At 40.8% G+C, this 25480-nt stretch overlaps 1 protein-coding gene across 15 annotated transcripts; it reads right to left on the reverse strand.

Moving 5' to 3' along the window:
* Positions 1 to 20653: 20653 nt before the first annotated feature.
* Positions 20654 to 25373, reverse strand: LOC118379144 (Kruppel-like factor 1). Of its 15 annotated transcripts, none has more exons than XR_008144876.1 (8): positions 24963 to 25373; positions 23112 to 24555; positions 22704 to 22760; positions 22539 to 22637; positions 22212 to 22310; positions 21914 to 22028; positions 21561 to 21651; positions 21412 to 21470 (listed from the first exon to the last, which is right to left on the reverse strand). XR_008144876.1 is itself a non-coding variant. In XM_052527894.1 (6 exons), exons 1-6 carry the CDS (start codon positions 25038 to 25040, stop codon positions 20953 to 20955), a joined length of 1866 nt encoding a protein of 621 aa, XP_052383854.1. In that variant the 5' UTR covers positions 25041 to 25373; the 3' UTR covers positions 20654 to 20952. The 15 variants fall into 15 exon arrangements, 11 of the variants coding, with proteins under 11 accessions (XP_052383854.1, XP_052383852.1, XP_052383851.1 ...); XR_008144875.1 differs by having other exon boundaries at positions 22539 to 22670; XR_008144877.1 differs by lacking the exon at positions 22539 to 22637 and having other exon boundaries at positions 24963 to 25372.
* Positions 25374 to 25480: the final 107 nt, after the last annotated feature.

Consider the following 25480-nt stretch of genomic DNA (forward strand, 5'->3'; position numbering starts at 1 on the left):
GCTAGCCATGGCAGAACACTGACATTCCTCTCTTGCAAGAAATCACGCACAAAACGAGCAGTATAGCTGGTGGCATTGTCATGCTGGAGGGTCATGTCAGGATGAGCCTGCAGGAAGGGTACCACATGAGGGAGGAGGATGTCTTCCCTGTAACGCGCAGCAATGACATCAAGGTCAGTCCGATGATGCTGTGACACACCGCCCAGACCATGACGGACCCTCCACCACCAAATCGATCCCGCTCCAGAGTACAGGCCTCAGTGTTACGCTCATTCCTTCGATGATAAATGCGAATCTGACCATCACCCCTGGTGAGCCAAAACCGTGACTCGTCAGTGAAGAGCACTTTTTGCCAGTCCTGTCTGGTCCTGCGGCGGTGGGTTTGTGCCCATAGGCGACGTTGTTGCCGGTGATGTCTGGTGAGGACCTGCCTTACAACGGCCTACAAGCCCTCAGTCCAGCCTCTCAGCCTATTGTGGACAGTCTGAGCACTGATGGAGGGATTGTGCGTTCCTGGTGTAACTCGGGCAGTTGTTGTTGCCATCCTTTACCTGTCCCGCAGGTGTAATGTTCGGACGTACCGATCATGTGCAGGTGTTGTTACACGTGGTCTGCCACTGTGAGGACAGGTCTCCCTGTAGCGCTGTCTTAGGCTTCTCACAGTACGGACATTGCAATTTATTGCCCTGGCCACATCTGCAGTCCTCATGCCTCCTTGCAGCATGCCTAAGGCACGTTCACGCAGATGAGCAGGGACCCTGGGCATCTTTCTTTTTGTGTTTTCAGAGTCAGTAGAAAGGCCTCTTTAGTGTCCTAAGTTTATATAACTGTGACCGTAATTGCCTACTGTCTGTAAGCTTTTAGTGTCTTAATGACCGTTCCACAGGTGCATGTTCATTAATTGTTTATGGTTCATTGAACAAGCATGGGAAACAGTGTTTAAACCCTTTACAATGAAGATCTGTGAAGTTATTTGGATTTTTATAAATGATCTTTTATCTTTTATCTCAGTATGTCTACAGATTTTCCATTTCCCCTGTTTTTGTTTGATTCGAAATGTTGATACTGTTATCAGAAGAAACTTTGTAACCCAGCATTTATACTGGCTAATACATGCATTGCCATTAATTGGAAGGTTGGTTATCCTCCCACAATGTATGGAAGAAATGTAAAGTTATGTACAGTATCACTAGAATTGTTTTAAGACTAAGGGTATACTGTGCAACTTTCATAAGGTCTGAATGCCTTATATGGAATACTGTACGACAAAAGGAGTCTGTATTGAAAACATGCCCATGTCAGGGGAGATACCAATTTAGGCAATCCTTAGCTGCTGGGCTGCTCAGTTCTGGCCCTGGGGTCTGCTGTACTGTTGTCACTCTGGCATTCGCCTAACACATGAAAGCTGAGTGGGGGTGTTGGTTTGGGGGCGTTACAGGGCCGAGGACACCTAGGGACAGGGTGACCCAGCTATATTGTGTGCAAGTAAAAGAGCTCTACAGTACTATTAGGCCTGTGATATGAATTATATGGAGGGTGTACTGTTTCTGTGTGTTAATGTGGAGGTGTATGTGTGTTTTCATTCAACTCTTGTTTTCCAAACCTTTCCCTTGAGACAAAGAAAAGATGGGAAGGAAGTTGTGTTGGGCAAAGAGTTGAGTTATTGACTAGACTGGTGGGGGTCTGGCGTGCAGGCGGCTTGGGTTGGATGTCTTAAAGACTAAAGTTGTCTTTGTACTTCATTTGTGAGAGTTGTTCATTTTTAGGCCATTTTTTTTTTTTAGTTTTTTTTAAAACAAATCTAAATATATTTTAGATTTTAGATTCTTCAAAGTAGCCACCCTTTGCCTTGATGACAGCTTTGCTCACTCTTGGCATTCTCTCAACCTGCTTCATGACACACACACACAAATGATGCAGACAATTACATTGATGGAAGCCACAATCTATCTGCAATATTAAAGCTGATCTACTCCCTAAAAAATGAAATAAAACTTCCGTTTTGTTGTTTAGTCCAATGAGAATTTTAAAAACCTTATTTATCCCTCAGGGTCAACTACTTTGGCCACGTGAGTCAGCAGCAGCAACAACAACAACAACAACAGCAGCAGCAGCAGCAGCAACAACAACAACAACAAACCACAACTGATATACTACACACAGCAAATTCAATGAGTAATTCCTGTCATCTTACCTGTCAGTGGTTTCCTAACCACATGGAGTGCTGATGTGTTGATAAGGGTCTTCCTGTCATCTTACCTGTCAGTGGTTTCCTAACCACATGGAGTGTTGATGTGTTGATAAGGGTCTTCCTGTCATCTTACCTGTCAGTGGTTTCCTAACCACATGGAGTGTTGATGTGTTGATAAGGGTCTTCCTGTCATCTTTACCTGTCAGTGGTTTCCTAACCACATGGAGTGCTGATGTGTTGATAAGGGTCTTCCTGGTATCTTACCTGTCAGTGGTTTCCTAACCACATGGAGTGTTGATGTGTTGATAAGGGTCTTCCTGTCATCTTTACCTGTCAGTGGTTTCCTAACCACATGGAGTGTTGATGTGTTGATAAGGGTCTTCCTGTCATCTTACCTGTCAGTGGTTTCCTAACCACATGGAGTGTTGATGTGTTGATAAGGGTCTTCCTGTCATCTTACCTGTCAGTGGTTTCCTAACCACATGGAGTGTTGATGTGTTGATAAGGGTCTTCCTGTCATCTTTACCTGTCAGTGGTTTCCTAACCACATGGAGTGTTGATGTGTTGATAAGGGTCTTCCTGTCATCTTACCTGTCAGTGGTTTCCTAACCACATGGAGTGTTGGTGTGTTGATAAGGGTCTTCCTGTCATCTTTACCTGTCAGTGGTTTCCTAACCACATGGGGTGTTGATGTGTTGATAAGGGTCTTCCTGTCATCTTACCTGTCAGTGGTTTCCTAACCACATGGGGTGTTGATAAGGGTCTTCCTGGTATTACCGGCTTGGTGTGAAAATAGCACACGGTTGATCCCACTGGACAGGAAATCAGTATATCCTGCATCCTCTATTCATGTATTTAAAATGTATGTAGCTCTGTCCTTGTGATGTTCTTGTCCATTAATGTCCTGTATTATGTCATGTTTTGTGTAGACACCAGGAAGAGTAGCTGCTGCTTTTGCAACAGCTAATGGGGATCCTAATACAATTAGAAAATTGTGTCTCAATGGTCTGATTGGGAGTAATAGAGCACACAATGCTATTTAAAGTGTATAGACCAAGGTTGCATCTGAAATTGCACCCTATTCCTATATAGTGCACAGCTTTTGACTAGAGTCCTGTACACTATAGAGGAATAGGGTGCCATTTAAAACACACATAAGCGTTCATTGTGGATACATTCTTAATGCTATGATAGAAAGAACTGAGATGAAGGATAGTCCACAGTGTGTACTATGTGTTTCACTATGGTACCCTACATAAAAAGCTATCCGTTCAAAGTACAGCACGTGTGTACATTAACACTTAGGTTAAGTTAGGTAATGTTGCGATAGTGGTGTGTAATCACAGGTCAATACAACTACAGAGTGTGTGTTGGGGTCGGGGGATGTGTACTGAAGCATGTTTGCACAGTAAGGTCACCCGTTGACTAACCTCAAACCAAGGAGATGGGTTCAGACACACACACACACACACACACACACACACACACACACACACACACACACACACACACACACACACACACACACACACACACACACACACACACACACACACACACACACACACACACACACACACACACACACACACACACACACACAGTCATACAGCAAATCAAAGTGTACATTAGCTTTGGGGTGGAAGTTGGAAATCTTGTATGACTCAGTACGTGGTTAGCATCCTCTCGTTCTCTCCGGATCCATTCCTCTCTCTCTCTTCATCCCTCTCTCATTCTCTCCGGATCCATCCCTATCTCTCTCTTCATCCCTCTCTCGTTCTCTCCGGATCCGTCCCTCTCTCTCTTCATCCCTATCTCGTTCTCTCCGGATCCATCCCTCTCTCTCTCTCTCTGTTTCTCCTAACCTGAACTATCACACCATCTATTTCCCTTCATCCCCTCACCCCCTATTTCTCTCCTTCCATCTCTCTCTCTCTCTCTCTCTGTTTCTCCTAACCTGAACTATCACACCATCTATTTCCCTTCATCCCCTCACCCCTATTTCTCTCCTTCCATCTCTCTCTCTCTTTCTCCTGACCCTAATACTCACTGTAAAAATGCTCACTGGGAAAGGGCTTGTAAGTAAGCATTTCATGCTAAAGTCTACATCTGTTGTATTCGGCACATGTGACAAATATAACTTGACTCTCCCTCCATCCCTCTCTTTCCCTCACCTCTTTCATCACCCCTCTCCCTTCCCCTCTCCCTGCATCCCACTATCTCTCTCTGTTTTCCCCCTCATCCCTCACCCCCTCTCCCTCTTTCTCTCCCTGCATCTCTCTCTCTCTCCCTCTGTCTGTTTCTCCTAACCTGACCCTGGCTCTCCCTCTCTACAACACTCTACTCGCCTGCACTAGAGCTCTTTATACTAATCCTTATCCTGGAGTTGGACAGGGAGCCAAAGTTCACATTATGAGAGTTTGAGTAACAACCCAAAAAAAACAACACTAACATTTACTCTGGCTAACCACTGTGGGGAGGAGAGAGAGAGAGAGTGAGTGGGCGTTTGTGTGTGTGTGTGTGAGAGAGAGAGAAAAAGCATAACTTGTTTATTGATCAAGTGGATACACTGACTTTCTGTATGGGAGGATAGGATACGAAACCGCAAAGGCAGGGTAACATATAAACTTGTCTTTCACACCCACCAACAGGCCTGTAGCAGAGTCACAACCACCAGCCAGATGGTCTTACCAGCAAAGAACCATGTAACAACTGGAACAACGTCTGATTGAAATTATGTTTGTGTGAAAAAAATCACTGCAGGATAAACAGATTTTCTGCTGAATAACAAGCTCAGGAAACAATATTGCCTTTGTCCTCACACTAAGGTGACTGTCCACATATTGAGTACAGAGAGAGAGAGAGAGATCCTATTCTAATTATACCAGGAACTGGGATGGAAAATTGTCATGAGATGTCCTCCAAGTATAGAGTTAACATTGTCCAAACTAACCCAAACTGTCTAGAACCTCTTTTGTCCAAAGCTCTTCTGAGAAAGATCATACCCACCATAGAAGTAGATTATACTGTCTCATATACCATGGCTATCGGCCAATCAGCATTCAGGGCTGGAACCAGCCAGTTTATAAAAGGCCATTGAACACAGACAATAGGAGGATTCAACAAGACGTATGCAGATTAGAGCAGAACTTGGTCTAAAGAGCCTGAAGTATGGGCTTATTATTGACCGCCATTCACCATCTATGGGTTGTGTACCATAGAAAAGTGATTGTAAAATACCATAGTCCTACAGTATCAAAATGTAAAGCCTTTTCATTGTGGATTATGTACCCCCTTATCTTCCTCGCCCCCATCCATTCTGGAATTTTCATCAAACGTTCTCTGCACTGTTCTGGAATGTTTATCTAATGTTCTCTGGACGGTAGCCAGATTGGATTACAATGGATGTAATCAGCATTGTGCCAGGATCACACTGAGGCTGTACTCTGTCTAAATGAGTTGTGTGGCACACGCCCTGAACAATAGGGGTCAACAAAACGTCTCTTCTCCGACCCCCCCCCCCCCCCCTCTCTCTCATTCATAGTTTCCTACGAACACCCTCTATATCCTCAAATATCCCTGACATACACGCTATTGTCTCCCTTCTGCAAAAACAACAATCTGTCAAACAACATAATCTTTTAAAAAATGACCGAATCCAAGTCCATGGCTATTTTAGCATTGCCAAGGAAACCATCCATGCTATACAGATCTGCTATCTTAGTTTGACCAGTTTCTTACAGCAGGAAAATGCACTGAGTCAAACTCATTCCACGGAGGGCTGGGTGTCTGCAGGTTTTTTCGCTCCTCCCTTAGACTTAATTGATCACTTAAGGTCACTGGTTAGCAAGGAACTCCCCTCACCTGGTTGTCTAGGTCTTAATTGAAAGGAAAAAACAAAAACCAGCAGACACTAGGCCCTCCATGGAATGAGTTGGACACCCCTGCACTGAGCATACAAAACATTAGGAACACCTTCCTAATATTGAATTACACCCCCTTTTGCCCTCAGAACAGCCTCAATTCATCAGGGCATGGACTCTACAAGGTGATGAAAGCGTTCCACAGGGATGCTGGCCCATGTTGGCTCCAATGCTTCCCACAGTTGTGTCAAGTTGGCTGGATGTCCTTTGGGTGGTGGACCATTCTTGATACACAGGAAACGGTTGAGTATTAAAAAAACAGCAGCGTTGCAGTTCTTGACACACACCAGTGCACCTGACACCTACTACCAAACCCCGTTCAAAGGCACTTCAATCTTTTGTTTCTCCCATTCACCATCTGAATGGCACCAATCCATGTCTTATTAAAATGTCTCATGGCTTAAACATCCTTCTTTAACTTGTCTCCTCCCCTTCATCTACACTGACTGAAGGGGATTTAACAAGGGACATCAATAAGGGATCACAGCTTTCACCTGGTCAGTCTGTGTCATGGAAAGAGAAGGTGTCCCTAATGTTTTGTACACTCAGTGTAGTCATGCTCAACAGGAAATGTGAATTATTACGTGGTTGATACATTTTTTGTTCGGGCAAATCTAGTTTGAAATGTTAAAGTGGGGTTTCAAACTTTATAAGCCTTTTTAAAACTTGAATACACAACATGTTTGCATTTCTGAATTGGCTCCATTTAATAATGCAGTGTACACATCTTTTTATAGATGTTCAGTGACGAAGGGTTGTTGAAATATTAAGGAGGGTTTGTGTATATATGTGCAAGGATGACATGTGTCTGTGTGTGAGGAAGGGGGTAGAAGGGGTGGGGGGTATATGTTGCGTAATCCACCGTGTCTGAGTACTTATGTAAGCGTGTACGTCTGTGAAGAGAGAAGTCAACGGTCCAATGGATATAGATGGCCTACTTTTAGGAGGGACGGGAGAGCGGCACAGAGAGTGAATGCAGGGTACTATGCATACTTATGGCATTGTCAGAAGTCTAGAACATTCCTCTGGATGGAGAGAGTGTGTGTGTGTGTGTGTGTGTGTGTGTGTGTGTGTGTGTGTGTGTGTGTGTGTGTGTGTGTGTGTGTGTGTGTGTGTGTGTGTGTGTGCGTGCGTGCGTGCGTGCGTGCGTGCGTGTGTGTGTGCGTGCGTGCATACTCAGCACATTCTCAGGAGTCCATAGAACCTTCCTCGGGCTGTGCTGCTGGTTCTGTAGTGTCTGTGACGTCATCATAACATGACATCAGAGGCTTGTTGTCTTCATAACATGACATCAGAGGTCCGTTGTCTCATAACATGACATCAGAGGTCTGTTGTCTTCATAACATGACATCAGAGGTCTGTTGTCTTCATAACATGACATCAGAGGCTTGTTGTCTTCATAACATGACATCAGAGGTCTGTTGTCTTCATAACATGACATCAGAGGTCTGTTGTCTTCATAACATGACCATGATGTGACATAACATATGGAGGGGTAACATAACATGGTAACTTTGCATTGCTACAGTAGACTGACTGGTGCAGTACAGGAACTACTAGTATTGAAAGAGTGATATTTCACAAAACAAAATATGATTTGATGCACACACAGTATATCTCTATTTGATGATAGGATCTAGTGTAAAAATGTTTTACCCAAAAATCTATTTTCCTTTCAGTAAATCAATGAAATGTATTTTGTAAAGCCCTTTTTAAGTCAGCAGTTTTTACGTCAGCAGTATACAGATACTCAGCCTAAAACCCCAAAGAGAAAGCTATGCCTGTCCCTTATCCTGCATTCAAACAGTTGTTGTTATTGTTTCTAAGCTCTGCCATACCCGACCAGCAACTCTCCAATGATCTGGGTCAGGTCACACTAGGACAACTAGTAAACAACTTCCCGTCACTTCCTAGTACTGATCCTCTTACAGACTGGGGTTGCCTGGCAACTAGCCTCTGTAGGGCAGGACAGTGGAACACTTGCGAGAAAGTAGTACCATAGATGCTCTTATAATGCCCCTTGATACTTACAGGCTATGGAAGTACTTAGAACCCAGAGTAAAAATATATAAAGGATACATATTTGATAAGTGAGCTTTTAGTCAACTCAGTCTCCCATTGTTGGTGCTGTTTGGATGCAATTACAGGGCCAGTTCAGTGAAAATGTTGATTTGCCTGTGTTTTATAAATATTTCCCCACTATGAGGTTGGTATAATACTGTGAAATTGTGAAATGAATGATATTGCCCATTTAGCCGTTTGAAAAGTCAGCTTGTTTTGCCTGGATGGGGTTTTGGTTACATCACCAGGCGGTGTAAGTTAAAAGAAAGTTTGCCCTCCTCTCTGCCAATAACAGCTGGTGTCAGGTTGCATATCCTCTACCACCAGGCTCCTCCAATTAGGCCCCTCACTCAGACCACTCTCAGACAGTCCAAGCTAAATTCTTGCTTGAGAAATTGCTTTTGCTAAGAAGCTATTTTGTTTTTCTTTTTGATGTTTTATTAAAAACATTCACAGTAAGACTTCATTGTCACCCAGAAATGATTTGATATTGCGTTAAAAAAAAAGAAGGTTTTAGTGTGTCTCTAACTACGTGCTCAGCGAGGAAGTGTAGACCAGGAAGTGTAGCAACGATGTACTGTATGTGACATGAGGTACATCATGTTCCAATGGGTAACCATTTTGCTGTGGCACATTTCACTTCACCTGCAATAACATCTCCTAATATGTATATGTGACCAATAACATCTCCTAATATGTATATGTGACCAATAACATCTCCTAATATGTACCAATAACATCTCTAATATGTATATGACCAATAACATCTCCTAATATGTATATGTGACCTAATATGTATATGTGACCAATAACATCTCCTAATAATATGTGACCAATATGTGAATATGTATATGTGACCATCTCCTAATATGTATATGTGAAATAACATCTCCTAATATGTATATGTGACCAATAACATCTCCTAATATGTATATGTGACCAATAACATCTCCTAATCTAACATCTAATATGTATATGTGACCAATAACATCTCCTAATATGTATATGTGACCAATAACATCTCCTAATATGTATATGTGACCAATAACATCTCCTAATATGTATATGTGACCAATAACATCTCCTAATATGTATATGTGACCAATAACATCTCTAATATGTATATGTGACCAATAACATCTCCTAATATCTCCAATAACATCTCCTAATATGTATATGTGACCAATAACATCTCCTAATATGTATATGTGACCAATAACATCTCCTAATATGTATATGTGACCAATAACATCTCCTAATATGTATATGTGACCAATAACATCTCCTAATATGTATATGTGACCAATAACATCTCTCCTAATATGTATATGTGACCAATAACATCTCCTAATATGTATATGTGACCAATAACATAACATCCTAATATGTATATGTGACCTCCTAATAACATCTCTCCTAATATGTATATGTGACCAATAACATCTCCTAATATGTATATGTGACCAATAACATCTCCTAATATGTATATGTGACCAATAACATCTCCTAATATGTATATGTGACCAATAACATCTCTAATATGTATATGTAACATCTCCTAATATGTATATGTGACCAATAACATCTCCTAATATGTATATGTGACCAATAACATCTCCTAATATGTATATGTGACCAATAACATCTCCTAATATGTATACCAATAACATCTCCTAATATGTATATGTGACCAATAACATCTCCTAATATGTATATGTGACCAATAACATCTCTAATATGTATATGTGACCAATAACATCTCCTAATATGTATATGTGACCAATAACATCTCCTAATATGTATATGTGACCAATAACATCTCCTATATGTATATGTGACCAATAACATCTCCTAATATGTATATGTGACCAATAACATCTCCTAATATGTATATGTGACCAATAACATCTCCTAATATGTATATGTGTCATCTCCTAATATGTATATGTGACCAATAACATCTCCTAATATGTATATGTGACCAATAACATCTCCTAATATGTATATGTGACCAATAACATCTCCTAATATGTATATGTGTCCAATAACATCTCCTAATATGTATATGTGACCAATAACATCTCCTAATATGTATATGTGTCCAATAACATCTCCTAATATGTATATGTGACCAATAACATCTCCTAATATGTATATGTGTCCAATAACATCTCCTAATATGTATATGTGACCAATAACATCTCCTAATAACCAATAACATCTCTCCAATAATATCTCCTATGTATATGTGACCAATAACATCTCCTAATATGTATATGTGACCAATAACATCTCCTAATATGTATATGTGACCAATAACATCTCCTAATATGTATATGTGACCAATAACATCTCCTAATATGTATATGTGACCAATAACATCTCCTAATATGTATATGTGACCAATAACATCTCCTAATATGTATATGTGACCAATAACATCTCCTAATATGTATATGTGACCAATAACATCTCCTAATATGTATATGTGACCAATAACATTTGATTTGAAAACATGTTTCATTCATTTAGTTACCTAACTCGTGTTAATGTACTGTGTTCTGTTTGAGGAAGGAAAACAGGAAAAGGAATACGTTTGACAGGAAGGGTAAGGGTTGAGGGTTAGGGTTAGGGCTGAGGCTCGGGTTAGGGTTAGGGAAATGGCTGGGGTTAGGGTTAGGGTTAGCGCTGAGACTAGGGTTAGGGTTAGCGCTGAGGCTAGGGTTAGGGTTAGGGTTAGGGAAATGGCTGGGGTTAGGGGTAGGATGATTCTCCAAGAACACCAGGGAGAATTGTCACTTGTTTTCCCCTTTCTGCAGATTCTTTGTGCAGAGTGAGAGAGAAAGACAGCTAAAGAGAGTTGAATACATGTATTCATTCATTTGAGGGGCAGTATGCATAGAGTCTGTTGGGACACTGAGTTCCAAGTCTTCCCTTACATCACCCCTCGTGACTCGTGTTGGTTTCTGTGTGTGTGTGTGTGTGTGTGTGTGCACGTGTGTGTGTGTGCATTTGTGATTTTCTTCTCTTTTTTCGGTTAATTTTTATGTTTGTTTAAGAGATAACGAGAGAAAAAGAGAGAAGGGAGGGTGTAGGGAAAAGGTGGCATTATGGGCCATGACACAGTCTCTGTTCTCAAACTTCCTCCTATATCCCTCTCTGCCTCCCTCCATTCCTCCTCTCTCCTTCCATCCCTCCTTCCCTCGGTTTTATCCTCAGAGAGTCTTACACTACATGACTATCAATGACAGGGCCGTAACATGAGATAATACGATGATGAATTATTTATTCTCTGCCCAGCTCAACACATCTGTAGTGGGTTGGGTTCCAACAGATCCCTCAGAACATTTGGAAGGTTTGGGTTCCAACAGAACACTTGGAACTCTTTCATCAGCTCTCATGCCAGGGTGTCTGTGTCTGTGTCTGTGCCTCACCCTAACTCAACTCTTATCTTGCCTCACCCCCTGGCCCAGCTTCACTCTCTTTAGGTTAGCATCGGCCCTACCAGGATTGAGCACATTCAGGAAGTAAACTGAAATTCAAATTCAATAATGGAAAAAGTACATTTATTTTGAATGATTTGTCAAACAACTGAAAAGGATAAGCTATTTATTTAAAAAAATGGTTTAATTTATGAAGTTTAAATTCAAACAATTTCCTGAATTAAATGACTTCAATTTGAATTGTCTCCAACCCTGGCTCTTACAGTAACCAACAGTAACCAACAGGTACACATACTGAGGTCAGCCTTCTCATCCCTGGGTGCTATGTCAACATTGCACCATTTGGCAAATACCAATAGTTTATGTCTTTGAGACAGTGCGTCCAGTGTAATCATTGATCATGAGTGGGGGACTTTTTTGAGTGGGCAAATGTTTGTATTAGGCCTACTGTATGTAGGCCTACTGCCTACTGTATGTAGGCCTACTGCCTACTGTATGTAGGCCTACTGCCTACTGTATGTGTGCTTTTCCAATGTAGCACAAGAGTAGATATCTGGCTTTGACATTAGTCCACTTAGGCCTACCTATAAATCTATGGAAATAGATAACCTGACCCTGCATCAACTTTGACCCTGCTTCACCCCTGACCCTGCTTCTAACTAAGGCCTACATGCTCCGGTCCGCATCTCTCCTACAGTAACAAACAGGTACAAATACAGACATCGGACTTCTTATCCCTTGATGTTCTGTCAATATCACACTGACCCATTATGAGCAGTAATCATCAATATCATGAAGCTTAGATGTCAGTTCACTGACCCTTTTAAATAAATAAAAACACTATTTATAAAAAAATATGTGTTCAAAAGTTTGTGTTCAAACTGTGATCCGAATATGATGAGATGTGAACAAACAGACCGATGTGAGTTTTAGATCACATTATCATGTGGATTTGGAATCCAATGTGGTCTGTTATGATGGTGAGAGACAACACAGTCTGTACGAATGAGAGTGGGCGTGTGAGAGAAAGAAAGATGGACGGAGGGAAAGAGAGAAAAGAGATTGAGTGTGAGAGAGAGATAAACAAACATAGAGATGAGCTCCATCTGACATAATGTGGGTGAATCACCACAGTGCGGCTGGGTTATGTAAAGAGATCCCTCTCTCTCTCTCTCTCTCTCTCTCTCTCTCTCTCTCTCTCTCTCTCTCTCTCTCTCTCTCTCTCTCTCTCTCTCTCTCTCTCTGTCTGTCTCTCTCTCTCTCTCTCTCTCATCCCTCCTGCCTGCCTGCCTGCCAGTAGAACAGAACACAACCGCTCTGTGAATAACACCATCTGACCAACAGCAAACACAGTCAAGTCCATGGGCACCATCACATTCAGCAGATGCCCAGATGTGGACCACAGCAATGCAATGCAGCCATCTCCCCATTCTCTTGTTGGTGCTAGTTCTGCCCATCAGCAAGGGAGACTATGTTAGGGCTGTGGTCAATGCCACCGTACTTGACTCCAAAGGCAATCTAACTCAAACTGTAACCAAGGACAATGGCTTGTATGGCTACAATTCACCACAATTGGAGCGGAAAGGAATCGCGATGGCACCTGCACCGAATCATGGAGTGGTGGAACGCCAGGGCTGTGACCCCTACACACACTTACTGGTTCCCCCCGGACAGGACACTGGGTGGCCCTGCTGCAGCGTGGCAACTGCACCTTCAAGAACAAGATATTCAATGCCCCCATTGTGCTTGTCCACAACAACAGCTCCCAGGAGGCCACCGTCCTAATGGCCCATGAAGGTACGGCTGATACGGTGGCTGTGATGACCACCGAGTATACGGCAAGGAGATGGTGGGCCGGCTAGAGAGGAACCTGGCAGTGCTGGTGACCGTCGTGGTGGGCTGGCGCGGCTCGGCCAAGAACATCAACTTCTCCACTAGAGGAAGTGGAGGCTACACCACGTTCGTTACTGCCATATCTTTGTGCTTCATACCATTACACCTCTGGTTTACCACTTAGATACTTGAACTACAACCAATCGAACCAACTAAGAAGTGATGTACTTGATATGCAGTGGTGGAACTAGAGTTTGGGTGGCAAGTGGGTGGCCAAGGCTACGTCAGGGGTCCATAGACCATGACAGAAAATGAGTGTGTAACCCTAACCTGGCATCTAAGGAGCATGAATGAATCCTATGATTGCTGATTAGAGGTAGAAGTGATAATTGACTTAACCTGGAGTTCTTCAATGTGACAGATAGTGGTCCTAAAGGGTTACTTCACTAGAATTCTTTAACATGAATAGTCAGTGCCTCTACCTTGGAACTGCAGCTCAATTTCTTTTTTCTTTCTTACTTTCTTTCTTTCTTTCTTTCTTTCTTTCTCTCTCTCTCTCTCTCTCTCTCTCTCTCGCTCTCGCTCTCTATCTCTCTCCTCTCTCTCTCTCTCTCTCTCTCCCTCTCTCTCTCTCTCTCTCTCTCTCTCTCTCTCTCTCTCTCTCTCTCTCTCTCTCTCTCTCTCTCTCTCTCTCTCTCTCTCACACTCACACACACTCACACACACACACACACACACACACACACACACACACACACACACACACACACACACACACGCACACACACACACACACAGTATTCATATTTTGGAGAGACTTAAGGTCACTCTGTTGTCATTAATATATAATCTGAGTCTATAAGTGTTGAACATCCAAAATGGTTTCAGAAAACAAAGCTCAAGCACCAAGGAGATAAGATGCATTTGTGTGTTACATAAATTACATAGTTTATTTATTTAAAATAGTACATTTACAAAAAACACACTGCAATTTGGCATACCAGGTATCAAGCAGAAACGAGTTGAAAAATAAAAATAATTTTGGTGTCCATCAATATTACAAACGTACAGTATCATATTTATGCTCATATATATTATGTTAACTAATATCAAAGACAATTCGCCTAATCAAGACCAAATGAAATCTGTGTGACATGATACCCTTTGGATGGATCATTTTATAATGTCAGTGTACTAGCTAGTACACAGTGCAGGTTTTAATCATGACCAGAGGGTCCACCTATGTGCCAAACTATCCTAGGTAGATTTAAAACAGCATAATTCTGCGGTTCTGGTGAGACCTGGCAAAATGTTTCACAAACTCGTCCATGTTGAGGGAACGTGTCTCCTTGACTCAACACTGAGAATTCTGAGGTGACTTAGCCTATAGAACTGAAAAAGTGTGTGTGAGCAAGGAGGCCTACAAACCTGACTCAGTTACACTAGTTCTGTCAGGGGGAATGGGCCAAAATTCCTCCCAACTTATTGTGGGAAGCTTGTGGAAGGCTACCCAAAATGTTTGACCCAAGTTAAACAATTAAAAGGCAATGCTACCAAATACAAATTGAGTGTCTGACCCACTGGGAATGTGATGAAAGAAATAAAAGCTTAAATAAATCATCCTCTATACTATTATTCTGACATTTCACATTCTTAAAATATAGTGGTGATCCTAACTGACCAAGACAGGGAATTTTTACTAGGATTAAATGTCAGGAATTGTGAAACTGAATTTAAATGTATTTGGCTAAGGTGTATGTAAACTTCTGACTTCAACTGTATTTGAGAATGCTGTTCATTGACTACAGCTCAGTGTTCAACACCATAGTGCCCACAAAGCTCATCACTAAGCTAAGGACCCTGGGACTAAACACCTCCCTCTGCAACTGGATCCTGGCCTTCCTGACGGGCCGCCCCCAGGTGGTAAGGGTAGGGAACAGCATATCTTCCGCGCTGATCCTCAACGCGGGGGGCCTCAGGGTGTGTGCTTAGTTCCCTCCTGTACTCCCAGTTCACTCACGACTGAGTGGCCAAGCACGATTCCAACACCATCATTACGTTTGCTGACCACACAACAGTGGTAGGCCTGATCACCCACAACGATGAGACAGCCTATAGGGAGGAGGTCAGAGACCTGTAGTGTGGTGCCAGGACAACAACCTCTCCCTCAATGTGAGAAAGACAAAGGAGCTGATCGTGGACTACAAGAAAAGGAGGGCCGAACACGCCCCCATTCACATCGATGGGGCTGTAGTGGAGCGAGTCTGGAGTTTCACGTTCCTTGGTGTCCACATCACCAACAAACTATCATGGTCCTGTTGGGTTCTGAGAATATGAAATATACTTATTCATGTCACTGAGGGAGAGAGGGGTAATGTGTAACGTTTACATTATGTCAGGATATGTTAGTGTTAGCCAGGGCACCTATGGGAGGAAAAGAGACACAGTCATGGTGCGAGTCAATATGACAGCTGTGAGTTGGGGAGGAGTGAGCACTTTGGGGCAGAGGTCAGGTCAGATGAAGTGAGGAAGAACAGATATCACTAAGGTTTTGACTAGCAACAGAGATGCACTGGCTGTTCAGATGTGTAGGAGGAGACTCAGCAGAGGAGAAAGGGTTAAATATCAGAGCTTGTGTGAATATGTCTTCTGTCTGTCCAGCTGTTTGATCCTCTGGGAATAAACCTGGTTTAAGCTTTCATAGTGTCCGTCGAGTTCTTACTCTGATATTTAGAAACCAACAGTCCAAACACACCAAGACAGTCGTGAAGAGGCACAACAACACCTTTTCCCCCGCAGGAGACTGAAAAGATTTGGCATGGTCCCCAGATCCTCAAAAAGTTCTACAGCTGCAACATCGAGAGCATCTTGACCGGTTTCATCACCGCCTGGTATGGCAACTGCTCGGCATCTGACCGTAAGGCGCTACAGAGGGTAGTGCGTACGGCCCAGTACATCACCGGGGCCAAGCTTTCTGCCATCCAGGACCTCTATACCAGGCGGTGTCAGGGGAAGGTCCATAAAATTGTCAAAGACTCCAGTCACTAAAGTCATGAACTGTTCTCTCTGCTGTCCACGCTGCGGTACCGGAGAGCCAAGTCTAGGTCCAAAAGGCTCCTCAACATCCTTTACCCCCAAGTCATAAGACTTGCTGAACATTTGATCAAATGGCCACCTGGACTATTTACATTACCCCCCAACCCCCCTTTTGTTTTTACACTGATGCTACTGGCTGTTTATTATCTGGGACCGAGAGACTGAAAAACAGCTTCTATCTCAAGGCCATCAGACTGTTAAACAGCCACCACTAACATTGAGTGGCTGCTGCCAACACACTGTCATTGACACTGACCCAACTCCAGCCACTTTAATAATGGGAATTGATGGGAAATGACTGATGTAAATATATCACTAGCCACTTTAAACAATGCTACCTTATATAATGTTACTTATCCTACATTATTCATCTCATATGCATACGTATATACTGTACTCTACATCATCGACTGCATCCTTATGTAATACATGTATCACTAGCCACTTTAACTATGCCACTTTGTTTACTTTGTCTACATACTCATCTCATATGTATATACTGTACTCGATACCATCTATTGTATGCTGCTCTGTACCATCACTCATTCATATATCCTTATGTACATATTCTTTATCCCCTTACACTGTGTATAAGACAGTAGTTTTGGAATTGTTAGTTAGATTACTTGTTGGTTATCACTGCATTGTCGGAACTAGAAGCACAAGCATTTCGCTACACTCGCATTAACATCTGCTAACCATGTGTATGTGACAAATACAATTTGATTTGATTTGATTTGATCTATGCATACTCACTTACCTCACATACTCACTTACCCCTACCTACATGTACAAATTACCATGACTAACCTGTTATTTTATTGTGTTACTTTTATCACATTTTTTACTTTAGTTAATTTAGTAAATATTTTCTTAACTCTATTTCGTTAAAAAAAATACAAAATAATAAAACATTTAAAAATGATTTGATGTGTGTGTGTTAAGAATGGTCCAACACACAAAGGACATCCAGCCAACTGGACACAACTGTGTGAAGCATCGGAGTCAACTTGGGCCAGCGTCACTGAGAAACGTTTTCAACACCTTGTAGAATTCATGCCCCGACGAATTGAGGCTGTTCTGAGGGCAAACGCGGGTGCAACTCAACGTTAGGTAGGTGTTCCTAATGTTTTGTCCACTCGGTGTATACGTTCTTGCGCTTACACTTGCATTTATCTTTTGTTACTATCACTGACTTTGTTGATATTGTGGAACAGTTTGACTTACTATGACTGTGATATGTGGTTGGCTTACCTACCTTAAGATGAACGCATGAACTAAGTTGCTCTGGATAAGTGTCTGTTAAATGACTAAAAAGCCAAAAAATGTATCACTTCATAATATCCCTATAGAACAGAGACATCTAGTGGTTAAATTATACATTGGCGCTTCAGTCGTAAGTGTACACATTTATTGAATTAACTTACATTTTACTTAGAAATTAGAAACAATTCAATCATCCAGTGAGATTAAAATAAGCAAATGATACAAATAAAACTTCTGAGAAAAGTTTAAAGCACTCAATGACCAAAGTGATATAAAAAGTATGAAGTTATGAATTATATTAATATGAAAAGCCTTGCAAATAAATACATTTATTCAATTGGAAATTATACAAAATTGATCTGCTTGGTGTATTTTCAATGTGGTTCAGTTGACGTGATCTGTCTCCATGAAATTAAGAAACTAGTAACTTTTACCACATGAAAAGTTGATCTCTTAACCAAATCTTAACCTTAATTCAAGAAACATCTTAGCCTTAATAAAAAAAAAAAATCTTTAGATAATTTACAGGAAATATTAAGATCCATAAATATAGTGTTGGATTTTGCAAACAACCCATATTTGTATGAAGTTCCTTATACAATGTTTCAGCCAGAATGACAGTCCCCTGTGACACAGCCTGTATTGACCTTTGAACTTTGTGTACATTTTGGATGCTAATGTTCTAACCTAGTTTTCAGACTGCATTCCACTGGATGTCTCCACTACAAGACCAGCAAGAGGAACTGCCCCTCCCTACCTTCAGGCTATGCTCAAACCCTACACCCCAACCCGAGTACTCTGTTCTGCCACCTCTGGTCTCTTGGCCCTCCCACCCCTACAGGAGGGCAGCTCCTTCTCAGCCCAGTCAAAGCTCTTCTCTGTCCTAACACCCCAATGGTGGAACCATCTTCAGAAAACATCTGAAACCCTACCTCTTCAAACTTCAAAGACTATTTTAAATAATCCCCCTCCTCACCTCGAGTCCCCCCCCCTCAAAGAAACATTAAAGAAATCCCAAAATCCTGAACCAACACTTGCTCTTGACTCCACCCCCGCCTTTCTATCTCTGACATTGCTGATAACTACTTTATTGAGAAAAAGAGAACTTACTATGACTGTGATATGTGATTGTTCCACCTAACTCTTATTGTAAGTTGCTCTGGATAAGAACGTCTCCTAAATGACTGAAATGTAAATGTTTATTTTTAGTGTTAAGTCAGTCTGTAACTGTAAGACTCTTCGTTACTTTAGCTGTTTATAGTGTGTGGACAACGTGTGTGTGTCCACTGTATATCTTTGAGTAGTGACGCCTCCTCTTCATCCATGATAACCCTACTCTACCTAGTAGTTGCGTGTGCACCGCGTGTGTGTTGATTAGATTAGTGTGCGAGTGAGAGAAAGAGAGATGGAGATAGGAGACGAGAGAGAGAGAGAGAGAGAGAGAGAGAGAGAGAGAGAGAGAGAGAGAGAGAGAGAGAGAGAGAGAGAGAGAGAGAGAGAGAAAATGAGAACCAGAATGAGAGTGTGTGTAGACAGGTACACACATATTAGTGTGTATGATCTCACACGGCCCCAGTCATACCCATCCTCCACTCCTCTCATCATGTGTGTCTCTTCATGTGCAGGGCCAGGTGGTCTGAGCGGGAGAAGGCTCTCTGACACTGCAGACACACGTAGGGTTTCTGACCCGTGTGTTTACGGTAGTGACGGGTCAACTCGTCCGAACGGGCAAACTTCCACCCACAGCCCTCCCACGTACAGTGGTATGGTTTCTCCCCTATGGAATCAATAGCACACAAAAGCACATTGTTGATCCAATGTGTTGATCATTCATAGTGTAAATTGTATTCTGTTCAATAGGGTTAATGCAATCAAAGATCCTTGGGACGTCCATACCTAACCCCTATCCTTAACCTAACCCTAACCCAACCTTAACCCTTACCTAACCATTACCTAACCCTAACCCAACCTTAACCCTTACCTAACCATTACCTAACCCTAACCCAACCTTAACCCTTACCTAACCATTACCTAACCCTAACCCAACCTTAACCCTTACCTAACCATTACCTAACCCTAACCCAACCTTAACCCTTACCTAACCATTACCTAACCCTAACCCAACCTTAACCCTTACCTAACCATTACCTAACCCTAACCCAACCTTAACCCTTACCTAACCATTACCTAACCATTACCTAACCCAACCTTAACCCTTACCTAACCCTAACCCAACTTTAACCCTTACCTAACCCTAACCCAACCTTAACCCTTACCTAACCCTTACCTAACCCTAACCCAACCTTAACCCTAACCCAACCTTAACCATTACCTAACCCTAACCCAACCTTAACCCTTACCTAACCCTAACCCAACCTTAACCCTTACCTAACCCTAACCCAACCTTAACCCTTACCTAACCCTAACCCAACCTTAACCCTTACCTAACCATTACCTAACCCTAACCCAACCTTAACCCTTACCTAACCATTACCTAACCCTAACCCAACCTTAACCCTTACCTAACCATTACCTAACCCTAACCCAACCTTAACCCTTACCTAACCCTAACCCAACCTTAACCCTTACCTAACCCTAACCCAACCTTAACCCTTACCTAACCCTAACCCAACCTTAACCCTTAACCCTTACCTAACCCTAACCCAACCTTAACCCTTACTTAACCCTAACCCAACCTTAACCCTTACCTAACCCTAACCCAACCTTAACCCTTACCTAACCCTAACCCTAACCCAACCTTAACCATTACCTAACCCTAACCCAACCTTAACCCAACCTTAACCCTTACCTAAACCCTTTCCTTAACTGTTTTACATTTCAACTTCAATGGGTTGACATCAGAGTTGGGACTTCCCAAGGATCGTTTAAACTTTTTCTATTCAATAGCCATTACTACTGAAAACCATGAATCATTATTCATCCATATGAAATTGTCCATCATGCAGTTCTGCCTATTATCCATAATGTATTCTAATCCCTAGAATATGCATTAATGCCTCAATATCTGAGTAATGTATTCTTATATCTGTATTCTTACCTGTGTAATGTGTTCTAATCTCTGTATTCTTACCTGTGTAATGTAATCTCTTTATTATTACCTGTGTAATATATTCTAATCTCACCTGTGTAATGTAATCTCTTTATTATTACCTGTGTAATATATTCTAATCTCACCTGTGTAATGTAATCTCTTTATTCTTATCTGTGTAATGTAATCTCTTTATTATTACCTGTGTAATGTAATCTCTTTATTATTACCTGTGTAATATATTCTAATCTCACCTGTGTAATGTAATCTCTTTATTATTACCTGTGTAATATATTCTAATCTCACCTGTGTAATGTAATCTCTTTATTCTTATCTGTGTAATGTAATCTCTTTATTATTACCTGTGTAATGTAATCTCTTTATTATTACCTGTGTAATATATTCTAATCTCACCTGTGTAATGTAATCTCTTTATTATTACCTGTGTAATATATTCTAATCTCACCTGTGTAATGTAATCTCTTTATTCTTATCTGTGTAATGTAATCTCTTTATTATTACCTGTGTAATGTAATCTCTTTATTCTTTTCTGTGTAATGTATTCTAATCTCACCTGTGTAATGTATTCTAATCTCTTTATTTTTTACCTGTGTAATGTATTCTAATCTCTTTATTATTACCTGTGTAATGTATTCTAATCTCTTTATTCTTTTCTGTGTAATGTATTCTAATCTCACCTGTGTAATGTATTCTAATCTCTGTATTCTTACCTGTGTAATGTATTCTAATCTCACCTGTGTAATGTATTCTAATCTCTTTATTTTTTACCTGTGTAATGTATTCTAATCTCTTTATTATTACCTGTGTAATGTATTCTAATCTCTTTATTCTTTTCTGTGTAATGTATTCTAATCTCACCTGTGTAATGTATTCTAATCTCTTTATTTTTTATCTGTGTAATGTATTCTAATCTCACCTGTGTAATGTATTCTAATCTCTTTATTCTTACCTGTGTAATGTATTCTAATCTCTGTATTCTTACCTGTGTAATGTATTCTAATCTCACCTGTGTAATGTATTCTAATCTCACCTGTGTAATGTATTCTAATCTCACCTGTGTAATGTATTCTAATCTCTTTATTTTTTACCTGTGTAATGTATTCTAATTTCTGTATTCTTACCTGTGTAATGTATTCTAATCTCACCTGTGTAATGTATTCTAATCTCTTTATTTTTTACCTGTGTAATGTATTCTAATTTCTGTATTCTTACCTGTGTAATGTGTTCTAATCTCACCTGTGTAATGTATTCTAATCTCTTTATTTTTTACCTGTGTAATGTATTCTAATCTCACCTGTGTAATGTATTCTAATCTCTTTATTTTTTACCTGTGTAATGTATTCTAATCTCTGTATTCTTATCTGTGTAATGTATTCTAATCTCTGTATTCTTATCTGCGTAATGTATTCTAATCTCTGTATTCTTATCTGTGTAATGTATTCTAATCTCTGTATTCTTACCTGTGTAATGTATTCTAATCTCACCTGTGTAATGTATTCTAATCTCTGTATTCTTATCTGTGTAATGTATTCTAATCTCACCTGTGTAATGTATTCTAATCTCTGTATTTTTATCTGTGTAATGTATTCTAATCTCACCTGTGTAATGTATTCTAATCTCTGTATTCTTATCTGTGTAATATATTCTAATCTCACCTGTGTAATGTATTCTAATCTCTGTATTTTTATCTGTGTAATGTATTCTAATCTCTGTATTCTTATCTGCGTAATGTATTCTAATCTCTGTATTCTTATCTGTGTAATGTATTCTAATCTCTGTATTCTTATCTGTGTAATGTATTCTAATCTCTGTATTCTTACCTGTGTAATGTATTCTAATCTCACCTGTGTAATGTATTCTAATCTCTGTATTCTTATCTGTGTAATGTATTCTAATCTCTGTATTCTTATCTGTGTAATGTATTCTAATCTCTGTATTATCTGTGTAATGTATTCTAATCTCTGTATTTTTATCTGTGTAATGTATTCTAATCTCTGTATTCTTATCTGCGTAATGTATTCTAATCTCTGTATTCTTATCTGTGTAATGTATTCTAATCTCTGTATTCTTACCTGTGTAATGTATTCTAATCTCTTTATTCTTACCTGTGTAATGTATTCTAATTTCTGTATTCTTACCTGTGTAATGTATTCTAATCTCACCTGTGTAATGTATTCTAATCTCTTTATTCTTACCTGTGTAATGTATTCTAATCTCTTTATTCTTACCTGTGTAATGTATTCTAATTTCTGTATTCTTACCTGTGTAATGTATTCTAATCTCTTTATTCTTACCTGTGTAATGTATTCTAATCTCTTTATTCTTACCTGTGTAATGTATTCTAATCTCATCTGTGTAATGTATTCTAATCTCTGTATTCTTATCTGTGTAATGTATTCTAATCTCTGTATTCTTATCTGTGTAATGTATTCTAATCTCTGTATTCTTATCTGTGTAATGTATTCTAATCTCTGTATTCTTATCTGTGTAATGTATTCTAATCTCTGTATTCTTATCTGTGTAATGTATTCTAATCTCTGTATTCTTATCTGTGTAATGTATTCTAATCTCTGTATTCTTATCTGTGTAATGTATTCTAATCTCTGTATTCTTATCTGTGTAATGTATTCTAATCTCTGTATTCTTATCTGTGTAATGTATTCTAATCTCTGTATTCTTATCTGTGTAATGTATTATAATTGATGCATTCTTACCCATGTAATGTATTTTAATTGATGTTTTCTTACCTGTGTGTGTGCGGAGGTGAGCCTTGAGGTGGGAGCTCTTGGTATAGGTCTTACTACAACCTGAGTATTCACAGCTGTGTAGAGCAGCTCTCTTCTTCGCCACAGTCCTGCGGCCGTTCTTCCCCTCCAAGCCACCATGGGGAACCCCTGAGGAGGTGATAGCTAGGTGGGGCTGCTGGTGCTGGGAGTAGGGGAAGTGGTTGGAGGAGGCTTGTTGGTGGTGGTGGCCATGGAGGTTGTAGTCCCTCTGGCTGCGGTATAGACCCAGGTGGTGGGGGTAGTTTTGGAGGAAGCTGTAGTGGTGGGTTCGAAATTCAGAGGTCATAGAGGTTGTCATGGAGACAGGGGCTTGGAGGAATCTGCCATCTTGAAACGTCACCATGGAAGTGTGTTGTTGGGGGTAGTAGTGTCCCATTCCAAAGTCCCATGATTTGGACTTAGTGAGGACAGCAGTGGCTCTATCTCTGCCATGTCCCTCCTGGTTGCTTCCGGGGTTGAAACCATACTGGTCCACGTTTGGTTGAATGGGGAATGATGATAATGATGATGATGACCGAACCTGTTGGTTGTAAAGTTCTGGTATGCCTGAACCAATGGTCTCTAAGGGGGTGAGCAGCTCAACCATCAGGCTACTGCTGCCTGTATGAAGCCTGTCTGGACTTATTTGGTCCGTCAACACCCCTCCTCCATCATGGTCGAGTCCAGTTTGGTCCGGTTGAAGAAGATGCTGAGTGTTGTAGTCCAGAGAGGGGTTCAGGTCAGGTGACGGGCTGCTCCAGTCAGACAACAAGAACTCCATGTCCCATGAGGTTTCACTTTCATCGTCCAGGTGAGGAAGAACTGGCTGCTGGTCACTGGTGTTGCCAGGTGACGTCCTCTTGGTTTGAGAGTCCAGACTGAGAGCGCCATCCTCAAATTTCCACTCCTTGTGCGACAGTACAAAAACATCAGTTCATATCGAGCCTCACTTACTAACTTCACATAAATATGGAGATAACGCAACAACACCCACTAACAAATTAAAATAACTATTTTATAATTAAATCCTAGTTTTGTAATACCTTTCCAAATAAAATACATTTGATATTTGGACAGATCTTAAATCAAAATACACATATTGTATTAAATGTGTTGGGGATATGAGGCTGTGCTCAAAGGGCCTCTTCATTGCGAGTCAAAACATTTTGTTCAAAGAAATGTTGGTGGCGTTTAGACACTCTGCTGTTAGCCCCAAGACTCACCCTCTTAAAACAAAGATATACAAGTGACAACACTTTTAATTGTTTCAGCAAAATGTAGAAACCAAATAAAAGTAACAAGTGGAATACGTACCTTCATATTGTCCTCAGAGTGAACAAAGTTTGAGAAGGAGCTGAAGGATGGAAGCACAGCAGCTTGTGTCCCAGCCATCTGACCAGTTCGAGTTAAACTTCACACAGGTTACAGTGGTGACAGTAATGTGAGGTTTGTCTTTTCTTTTACATGACCATCTCACAATGGTTAGACTCTTGCAAACTGTAAGTAACCAGTCATCCTGAAAACAGTTACACCTGTCTGTTGTCCAGTTTGATCTGCCAAGTAGCCTACTTTCTTTTACAGTTGTCGTCTCTCCATTCTACCCGTCTACCGTATCCCCCCCTCTTTCTCTCTCGGTTGTGAACGTGACTTCAAATCTTCTCCGTTCATGTATCTTCCGATGACCGTTGGGGGGTGGGACATAAGTGTGTGTGTGTGTGTGTGTGTGTGTGTGTGTGTGTGTGTGTGTGTGTGTGTGTGTGTGTGTGTGTGTGTGTGTGTGTGTGTGTGTGTGTGTGTGTGTGTGTGTGTGTGTGTGTGTGTGTGTGTGTGTG

Source organism: Oncorhynchus keta, chromosome 10 (genome assembly GCF_023373465.1).
Source record: "Oncorhynchus keta strain PuntledgeMale-10-30-2019 chromosome 10, Oket_V2, whole genome shotgun sequence".
In the NCBI taxonomy this organism is placed as follows: domain Eukaryota; kingdom Metazoa; phylum Chordata; class Actinopteri; order Salmoniformes; family Salmonidae; genus Oncorhynchus; species Oncorhynchus keta.

Excerpts from the sequence above, each read along its gene's own strand:
- LOC118379144 (XM_052527891.1), bottom strand. The coding sequence starts at position 25,040 with ATGGCTGGGACACAAGCTGCTGTGCTTCCATCCTTCAGCTCCTTCTCA. Across the intron at positions 22,794-23,111 it reads AATTAGAATACATTACACAG|ATAAGAATACAGAGATTAGA; the intron begins GTAAGAATAAAG and ends TACATTACACAG. Across the intron at positions 20,985-21,799 it reads GATTAGAATACATTACACAG|GTAATAATAAAGAGATTACA; the intron begins GTGAGATTAGAA and ends TATATTACACAG.